Here is a 10,275-nt window from a genome sequence, read left to right as displayed (position 1 = left end):
GATCTTTCGCACGCAAAAAATCTTGCGGGGAGCTTTTTCCATGATGAGCTTTGGAACAATTGCAGAGTGTAGAAGCGACGTTATCGGTTTCTCGGCAATTCGTGGTGTGCAGGAAGAGGTTCATATTACAACGATAGTATACGGCGGACCGTGCGTCTATGTGGCGGGAGAAACGACACCGAGAAAGCACCGAAACTCCTTCGTTCACGACGATAACAATGCTTAATTGTCGTGAGAGCATCGTTAGTAGTGTTAGTACGAAATAATAAACATTTATATCCCCCGTAAAAAGATGTATGTACTATAGACTCTATAGAGTATTCGTAATAATTGCTTGCTACATATAGAGCTGCCTAAAATTCGCGTTCGTGATAGATTTGTCAACTAAATTGCAGTAGATATTTTTAAAGAAGCAGATACATAAATATTTAATTAATAGCAAAACATTATGAAGTTGTAAATATTTTCAAACACGGTGCAATAAATCTACAATATCATTAAGGGATGACGTTTAGATGTTCCCATATGTTTTTTGATTGCAGGAACAAATCGATTTTCATGGATAAATTTTCCTCGATTTAACTCGCAAGCAAGTGTTACTGAACAAAAGACGTACTTTTGTAAGTAGATTAGTAAATATATGTACGTACACGAGTAGTGTGACGAACGGATCGCGGAGAAAGTAGGAAATGTACTCCTCTGACAGTAAACGTGAGGCCGCGTAGCAAATCGTCGTCTGCTTGCATATGGTAACTTGCGAGAAATAACGAGGAATAGAACGTCTACATATCACGTTTCTGTTAATTATCTCTCTTTAGAGATATAAAGAGATCTCTAAAGAGTGTGATTGTTAAAGGATCGAAGGAGATCCGAAGATTAAGAATTTAAATCCACTCTAATCTTACGATGATCTTTCTTCGCCAAATCTTCTTCGATCCGATTTCAGCAACGCGTGTTCGTAATTTCAGGACTCGCACAGGAACGCTTCGAAACCCACGCTCTACTCGGTTAATTATCCGTTAGAGAGAATGTCTAATTAAAGGTATATAAAAAAAAAGACGGATTTAATTATAAACTCACCGCACATTCTCGCGATTCTGCGCACGCAATGTATCACACTAATCGTAGGATGGCATTTTGGCCGGATCAACGTGGATTGAAAAATTATCTTTTGATTTGTATGCTATTAGAAAAAAGAAAATTTGCTTTGTAACAATTCGCTGTTCAAATAAACTTTCATTTCCTATATGGGAAAAATCTGTTTCAATAGTTCAAACATTTCGATTCGCCATATCGGATACACTTTCATTTCGTCGTCTCCTTTAGTCGCCCACAATGACTCCAAATGAATGTCTCCTCGATATTTCTTGTACTCAGCTATCATCATAACGGAGAATAGGCGTTTCCATATAGTGATCGTCTTCTTACTGATAAAACGAAAGATAATACAGCAAGAAGACACATCTCGGACTATTTCTCCCTCAGGAGAGGCGACGCTGAAAAATATGTTTTCTCCGTACGCGGGTGGGGAGTCGCATGTTAGTATATAAAACGCATAATCATGCTCGCTTAGAATCTTTTGATCCTCTATGTATAATGTATCGTAAATAGATGGCCGCGTCACCATTTACGGATACTCGCTTTCTCCAGCAGTAATGTAGATGCCACTCCATTTCTGTTGCGCTTCCCGTGTTTAAAGATTTTCGCAATAAATCACTCAAAATATATTTTCTGAAACCAATCGTCAAAATTACAAGTTGTAGCTGTTTGAATAAATTAATTCTCCATATCACGTTAAAATTTAATTTGAAAAAAAATTGTCAAAAAAGTTCAAATTTTTCGTGTCATTTTACAAACGGCAAAAAATTATATGCAAAACAAATAATTTACTTTTTTGTAAAATTAAATTAAAAAGAGTATATATTCTAAGTATGTTAATTAAATGCGTAAATTAATCAAATGTATAAATTAGCATAAGTTGAAATGTATATGTATACTATATGTGTGAATATAATTATTAAATATATTATTTTGGAAGAATTAATGAAATATCGACATCAAGATATGATGTACTGGTTAGTGCTACGTTCCTGGATAGAGAAAACTGCTATCTGTTTCTCACGCAATATCTAGACGATGGATGATCTATATACATCGTAACGACTATGCGTGATGTTTATCCATAAATCTTAATCTTCAATCAAATTATAGAACGAAGCTCTGTAACGTAAAGATTTTACAGATTATGTACAGATTTTAATATTTTGAGAGAAAATACTCGTAAATTGCAAACACGTTTGCAATGAATATTATTTAAATTGTATTTTATTTAATAAGATTAATTAATTACAGTTCTAATCAAAATAACGATATTATTTCTAAAACATTCTGTTATAGATTTGAAGATATTTTAATATAATATCGTATTTATATTATTTATAAATATATAACTGTTATATATTTAAAAATATAACTTACAAATATATAACAGATTCAAAATAAAAATAACTATTTTTTTTTAAGATGTATTTATCGTTTCATAAATCATGACTTTATTATAGCCGCACAATGCAACTTTTTCTCCCGAAGGGTGCCAATATGCGTCTATAATCGACATATTTTTAGACAATGGTACAGAACTTGCGCCTTTTCGAGTCCATTCGTACACGCGCGTACATTCGGAGATCACAAATAGTCGAGGATGAACGGGACTCCATTTGATAGCTGAAGATAATAAAATAACTGCATTATCATTTCTAATGAGAATTGAACAATTTTTAACGATGTACCTGTAATGGGATTTTCAAGTAGCAAATAATCCAGATAATCCGTACAGATGTCCCATATCCACAATGTGGTAGGATAAAGCTCATGTTTCAGAGCCAGGTATTGTCCACATGTGCTAAATTCAAACAGTTTAACTTTCGCTATCGAGAAATTGTCATTATCGTCTTTCTTTCCGATTTCAATGCATATAGGCCGTTCATGTATTTCACGTACTAAAATTACAAGAAAATCAAGTATTTAAGATATTTGTATCCAGAATATAATTAAAAAATTTTTTTGTAATATATGATTTGAATGTGCTAAACTTCAACTCGCCAAGATCATTTACTTACAAACACGTTCCTCGCAGGATGCAAAACGTTTATCAGAAACTTTTTCCGAATCGGCGTATTCTTTGTATACTTTTGTTAGGTAATTACATTCTCTGATTACTGGATCCATGTATAATTTCGACAACGGTTGCCACGTGATGTGATTAAGAAGAACAATCTGAACATAAATTTTAAATAATCGTAAATTTACTGGCAACAAAAGTAACATGGTATATAATACATCGTGATTAAATTATACCACTTCATTAAATCCTATTACAGCCAACAACTGTCCACTTGGGATCCATTCTATATTTTCAATTCCTTTCAGCTCTTTCCCATAATTACACGTTTCAGATGGCTGTGCCGTTTTCAGCGGGGAAAATGCTGTCACGTGTTTCTCTAATATGTTAGAATAAATAATCAACTTTGGTTCGGCAGGAGAGGAACACCATATGCATAATAATTCATCGTTTGGCGACCAGCGAATCCCGTTGATGCCACGCAAACGATCGCAGATAAGTTTCTGAAATAGTTCATTTATTATTTCGCGCCAGTTTAAAATCTAGGGAATTTTGTGACTGCTAAACTGGAGTTTTCAATGCTGACTCCATTCTTTTACCGACGGTGGCAAAGTCTATTTTCGAACAATCGCTAATTGTTGAAAATCCTTTATAACTGTGCCAAGTTATATTTTTCGCGCTGAAGAATGCGAGAGATATACAAAAGACGTGGAGAGAAGAATGTTCAACTACGTGCCGTAAACTGTCATTAAACACACGATGCATCATTTATACATCCTTGTCGTTCACAGAATGTTAAACAAGGATGAAATGATAGTTCTATCCTTGTTGTGCACACATGTAAAAAAAATGGCTGCCATCATCTGACCGCGTGAACGTTTGAAAGGTCCTCGCAACGATCCACGTTTATCCGCGACCTCCACGACATGACGTGTTACACTGCTTGTTCGTGCAACCGTGTTCCTCACTGCGCCGATTGGGGCATCAATGGGTTACTTTGTTTCGGAACCCGAAATGCAATCGCTATATACGAGCCACGTGCGAACATCGGTCATGTAACTCATACACTGCACCGGCATCGTGACTATGTCAACACGGTACACTGGATAAAGCCGGGAAACGGTGCACCGGAATCGGAATTGTTGTCCGGTTCTGTGGATGGTACAGTGATTATTTGGAGTAAAGATCGAAGTACGTTTCAATGTACCTCGGTGTTGAATGTAGAAGGCACAGTTGCCTTCGCAGATTCTCTCCAAATGGCAGATAATATTCCATCTACCACGTTGGCGAAGCTGTTAATATGCACAGGTTCAGTCTGCGGCAATGTCAAACTATGGTTGAGAGAGGAAAATGCGGATGTTAAGCAGATTCAGTCTATAATTTTTGGAAGAAAGTTACCAATATATTGTCGTCTGACGTATTTACCAAACAAATGTCCCCTCTTGGCTGTAGCATTAGAGGATGCTTCTATCTTGCTGTATGCAAAATTTGATGTAGAATCTGGCTTAGAACAATCTTTTGTAAATATCCAGCGTTTAGTCGGGCATGAAGATTGGGTAATGTGTATGGATTTTATTCAGAACAGTGACGGAAATCTTTTTCTTGCAACAGGCTCAAAAGATAACATGATACGATTATGGAAAATTAGCGAAAAAATTAGCGTCGAAGAATCTTCAAGCGATGAACTCAGACAAGAAAGTAATACTTTTGTGATAAACGATAGGCAGTATGATATTACTCTGGAATCAGTGCTCTGTGGTCACGAAAGCTGGATTTATGGTCTGCACTGGCAGCCTATGAAAACAGATAGCCAAACAATGAAACTGCTATCCTCTTCAATGGATAAAACTATGATAATATGGGAGCCAACTGAGATTATGGATGGAATGTGGACAGAGACGGTACGTGTTGGCGAAGTTGGTGGCAATTCTTTAGGTTTCTATGGTTGTAAATTTGGCCCAGATGGACTATATATATTGGCACACGGTTACCAAGGTACTTTTCATATCTGGAAATATTCTCAAGAAATAAACAAGTGGCTTCCACACCCTGCACCTGGCGGACATTTTGCTGAAGTAGTCGATTTATGTTGGGAACCGAAAGGGAGGTCCGTATAAATCTTGGATGTGGAATAAAAGTTTTATATGTGATTTTAATTCTTTAATATTCAGTAATTTATAGATAACAACATAGATGCAACATCTAGAAATTTTGAACTTTACATCATGTTATATATTTTTGAATAAATCTGCTTCATTTTTTAAATTTTAAATTGAATTTTTGTGTTTTTTCTGTGTGTGTATTTAATACTTGGAAAAAATATTTCTGAAATTTTTAAACTTACATTTAGAAAAAATTTAGATTTGTGATATTAGATACTAGTATTTTAGATGAGAATAGATAAAGTTTAAAACCATAAAGGAATAAATACATATATATTATGATACTGTTTACAGATTTCTCATCACAGCCAGTGTTGACCAAACTACAAGAATTCATGCACCATGGAAAGATGATGATCTTGAAGAATTATGGCACGAGATTGCACGTCCTCAGATACATGGATACAACATGACTTGTTTAACTATGTTATCACCGCATATATATGTTTCTGGAGCGGATGAGAAAGTGGTGCGCATTTTCATGGCCACGTCTACGTTTAGGGATAAATTAAAATTGCTGGCGAATATCGATGATTTTAAATTTGTAAAGGCCCACAGTGCTGCTGTACCATCTCTGGGATTAACAAATAAAGCCACGTACGGTGGGCACAAAGATGAAAACACAAAAAATTCAACGATGGAGAATTCATATGAACCACCTACAGAAGAAGAATTAATGCAAAATACACTTTGGCCAGAAACGAATAAGCTTTATGGACATGGCTATGAAATATTCTGTATGGCAGCGAAACACGACGGACAATTGCTAGCTACAGCATGCAAATCAACTACTCAAGAACACTCAGCAATCTTATTATGGGATACCAACACTTGGTCACAAGTTCAACAATTAAGCTATCATCAGTTGACTGTGACGCAAATGGAATTCTCTCCAGATGACAAATATTTATTGTCTGTATCCAGAGACAGAAGATGGTCATTATTTAAAGCTATCAATACAAGTTACGAGTTAATCGCAGCTAGTTCAAAGAAAGACAATCCTCATTCACGAATAATTTGGTGCTGTGCTTGGACACAAGACTCGAATTATTTCGCGACTGGATCCAGAGACGGAAAAATCGCTATATGGTCCACAAAAACGATAGAAAATAATATTGTACCAAAGATAATTTTGGATATGAAAAATCGATCAGTTACAGCGTTATGCTTTGCGCCACGTTATGTCACACGAGATTTTTATCTTCTGGCTATCGGATATGAGGCAGGACACATAGAGATTCAAAGAATCAATATAGAGTTAGATAGCGTATGGTCTAAACTATTGGAGTACGATACTTTCCAAGCTCATCATTTAACTGTAAAAAGACTCATGTTTCGACCTACTAATCACTCATATAACAACTTGCAATTAGCAAGTTGTAGTAACGACCATTCTGTTAAGATACATAATATAGAACTATCATCGTTATTATCATAATTTTTACAAGAATTTTAGATTTTTACTTCAATTGCGTTATTTTTATAAAACTATGAAAATAATCTTGTATAAAATACTTGTGTGAAATATAGATTCTAAGTAATCTATAAAAAAAAGATTCATGTTGTTCAATTTATGTATTGTTTCAGTTGGCTGTACTTACTCGACTTATTTTCCAGTTTTGAGTTTTATAAATTTCTACTGTATCTTGATCTACTTCTGTAACTATCACTGCTAATCTCTCACCATTGGGACTAAAACGTAATTTGTCAAAGGAAGATGATTTTACATTTTGTATGTACGATACCGTCTGCTCTTCCAAGTTCCAAATAGATAGTTGAATCTGTAAATATCTTTTGTTTTACATTAGCGCATAGATCAGCTGTCTTTTCTTATGATATATTGCACTTACATTAAAATCTGCTATGGTAAAAATATGTTTACTATCTGGGGACCAGGTAACACCTTGCAAACCTGCACTGCCCTCGGTAAGTTTACATTTCCATTGAGGATGATGTATTGAATATATCTGAACGATAGCTCTTTTTATATTTGCACAAAGAATATATTCGCTATTTGAAGACCACTCCATATACTGTAAAGTAACAAAGATAAAAGCATAGATATTAATATATACGATCAAAAATAATGCCGAAGATTTAATCTAACCATTTTTCCTATCGATACAAGACTAACCTGTATCACATCCACGAATACAAACGACCGATAGGTATCGAGAGTCTTTGCATCTTTTATCAGCAGATTCGTTTGAAATGCTATCGCTAGATACGCTCCATTTCTTGAAAAGTGGCATAAACTATTGTTTACGCGAAAAACTTTGTCCTCCTTAACGTTAGTGGCCATTAGGAAGGATTTGAAATCATTTGAAATCTGCGGTTTCCTTGACAACTCGGTCAGTGTCGCCAATCATAATGTTTGCGTTCTAAAAGTTACAATTTGTTGAATTATAAATATTTATTAAATATCTGTCTTTATGACTTCTGCAACTGTTTTAGAGATCGAAACATCCAAACAAGAATCGACAAGAATGTGAGTCAATCTAGGTTAAGTTAAGCTTTTGCGCTAATGATCAATTTTGTCCAAAGTTTTTGCCTGTGATTAGCTGCACTTTTTTTTTACTGCGAATGCCATGTCGCCCAATATGGGGAAGACTTTCAAGTGTGTTCTTTGTAACATTACGTTAATCGTTTATATTAAAAATAAAAGGAGTATATAATTGTCGTCAACGAAGAAAAGGGGAAAGACAAGCTTAGAAAATCATTTAGATACACGCGTTCGTGTATCTAAATGATGAAAAAGATTTGTTACTAATTGTAAGTGAAAATTTTTATAGACGCGCGCAGAAATGCCTATATAATGAACACACTCGCTTCATCCATGGTCGGCAGCTGTCAACAGTGGTTGTGTTCCAAAATTTACTGCCAGCGCTGAAAATCTACAGTCCATGTAACGTGTACTATACATTTTCAGCCCTGACAGTGAATTTTGGAACACAGCCCGTGTCAACTCTGTCAAACCGAGTAGCGGTCCTGGCGGACGTGAAACGGAGCGACTGTCACTGAGAGCAACTGAGAGCGTCGGAATGAGATGGTGCACGTTGCGTGCGGTGTGCAAAGTAGTGGTCAATCCAAAATAAGATTCCGAACGTCCGTCGCGGCGGCGGTTACGTCGGTGACATCGGTGACGTCGGTGACGGTCTGCAGTATTCTGATCTCGGAACCTCGGAAAAGGGTGTGATGCCGCGATAACGCGGGCGAGCTTCGCTTGCGCAATGATGTGTTCTCGCGCTCTTCGCGCTCGGCCGCAATCGCACGTTCTACGCGGAGTCCGCTGAGGTAGAACGTAGAACCGGTAGAACCAAACGGCCGCTTCGTCGGAGCCCCGGGGTGCAGTGCTGCGATGCCGCTGCGTTTCAGCGGACCGAGGGTTAACGCGTTGTCGACGAGGCCCGCGATCGGTGGGCACGCAATCTTACGCACGCCGTCGATTCGGTGAATAGATATGGGCAAGCAAAACGGCTCGTGCTGGTGGTGCCTCAAGGCCGTCAAGTGGTTGCCAGTGATCTTTATCTTAACGATCGTTGCCTGGTCCTATTATGCCTACGTAGTGCAATTGTGCTACTGTGAGTACCCGGACTACGATGTTCTCGTAGCCTTCCGTTTTGTCTCGCCACCGGTTTCGCTTCGAGTTGCCAGTGTCCTTGCCAACTTCGTCACGCCGCCTCGTCTCGTCATATCGTTAAAAACGCGCGCTTTCGGGATATTATCTTTTTTTTTTTTTAATTACGTTTCTTCGTATATTTTGCTTTCCGTCAGTTCTAAACAATTTGAGTTTTCTTTATTTTCTGGCATATAGATCTTAATCTCTCTTGTTAACGTTAAATCTTAATCTTAACAGCGTTAACCTTTTTATGACATTTTTTATGTAATCTGTACGATATGCAAAAAATTTCCATTTGATGTTTATGTATATATGTAATGAATATAAACTTGAAAAGAGAACTGTTTCACAAGTAGAAGTGTTATTTTGCAATCATGCTATAGATATGTACAATATATGTACACACACACACACGTATATATGTTTATAGTTAAACTGCATAGTTGCAAAATAAAAATATACTCTTGAAAGCTTTATACTAACATTGTAATGTATTTGTTTCAGATACGATAGACAATTATGTTCAGAAAGGTTTGTATCATATATTACTTTATATATGATTAACTTTGTTTTCTTTTGCAATGTAACACTTTTTTGTTTGTTTTATTATTTCTATAATTATAACTCTTAATGTCATTTTATATATATATATATATAACACTAGTATGTTTACAGTTTTCTATCTGCTTTTCTTCCACATCCTGATTCTGATGTTTTTGTGGTCGTATTGGCAAACAATGTACACAAATTTAATACCCGTGCCAGATAAGGTAAATTGTCTGTTACAAATAAAAATAATTATTTGTCATTACGATACAATATAAATAATACTAATCTATACACATTTTCTTAACCCTTCTAGTTTAAAATACCTGATGTTGAAATGGAGAAATTGCAACAGGCTGAAACTGAAGAAACGCAGAGACAAATTTTGGAAAGATTTGCACAAGATCTTCCAGTTACTAATCGCACCATAAAAGGAGGTAATGTTTAAATTATAAATGATATAAAAAATTGTTGAATTTCATGTATATGTTGATAATATTCTTTCTTTAGCTATGCGATTCTGCGAAAAGTGTCAGTTAATAAAGCCTGATAGGGCACATCACTGTAGCGTGTGTGGCACTTGTGTATTAAAAATGGATCATCATTGTCCATGGGTGAACAATTGCGTAGGCTTCCACAATTATAAATTTTTTATACTGTTTCTGGCATACGGACTTCTCTATTGTTTGTTTCTTACCGCTACATCTTTGCAATACTTTATACAATTTTGGCAAGTGAGTAGATTTTTTCTTTTATAATAAATTAATACTAATAAGGTTTATTCAGATTATACAGAGTGAGTCATTTTAATCGAACCAGGCAAATAT

General features: G+C 35.9%; 2 protein-coding genes across 8 annotated transcripts in view; one reads left to right on the top strand and one right to left on the bottom strand.

Moving 5' to 3' along the window:
• Positions 1 to 2,509: 2,509 nt before the first annotated feature.
• Positions 2,510 to 7,692, bottom strand: LOC108765440 (WD repeat-containing protein WRAP73). The gene is made up of 7 exons (XM_018514159.1): positions 7,418 to 7,692; positions 7,134 to 7,316; positions 6,885 to 7,064; positions 3,358 to 3,624; positions 3,120 to 3,276; positions 2,790 to 2,999; positions 2,510 to 2,724 (listed from the first exon to the last, which is right to left on the bottom strand). Exons 1-7 carry the CDS (start codon positions 7,583 to 7,585, stop codon positions 2,519 to 2,521), a joined length of 1,371 nt encoding a protein of 456 aa, XP_018369661.1. The 5' UTR covers positions 7,586 to 7,692; the 3' UTR covers positions 2,510 to 2,518.
• Positions 7,693 to 8,229: 537 nt separating this feature from the next.
• Positions 8,230 to 10,275, top strand: part of LOC108765441 (palmitoyltransferase ZDHHC2) — a 9,729-nt gene continuing 7,683 nt past the window's right edge. For 3 of the 7 annotated variants that reach the window (XM_018514163.1, XM_018514162.1, XM_018514160.1), the window contains exons 1-5: positions 8,744 to 8,864; positions 9,407 to 9,433; positions 9,578 to 9,672; positions 9,765 to 9,885; positions 9,959 to 10,182. In XM_018514163.1, the coding sequence (XP_018369665.1) occupies positions 8,744 to 8,864; positions 9,407 to 9,433; positions 9,578 to 9,672; positions 9,765 to 9,885; positions 9,959 to 10,182 (588 nt within the window). Of the gene's footprint in view, positions 8,865 to 9,406; positions 9,434 to 9,577; positions 9,673 to 9,764; positions 9,886 to 9,958; positions 10,183 to 10,275 lie in introns of all 7 variants that reach the window. The other 4 variants (XM_018514165.1, XM_018514167.1, XM_018514166.1 and 1 more) reach the window with 3 other exon arrangements.

Source organism: Trachymyrmex cornetzi, unplaced genomic scaffold (assembly GCF_001594075.2).
Source record: "Trachymyrmex cornetzi isolate Tcor2-1 unplaced genomic scaffold, Tcor1.1 scaffold488, whole genome shotgun sequence".
NCBI lineage: Eukaryota > Metazoa > Arthropoda > Insecta > Hymenoptera > Formicidae > Trachymyrmex > Trachymyrmex cornetzi.
Note: the sequence above shows the minus strand (reverse complement) of the source record. Positions and strands in the feature narration are given on the sequence as shown.

Coding starts and splice junctions, on each gene's coding strand:
- LOC108765440 (XM_018514159.1), bottom strand. CDS start 7,585: ATGGCCACTAACGTTAAGGAGGACAAAGTTTTTCGCGTAAACAATAGT. Junction 7,065..7,133: donor TTACCATAGCAGATTTTAAT/GTAAGTGCAATA, acceptor AGATATTTACAG/ATTCAACTATCTATTTGGAA. Junction 3,625..6,884: donor AAAACTGGAAAATAAGTCGA/GTAAGTACAGCC, acceptor GAACTATTTCAG/AAACTTATCTGCGATCGTTT.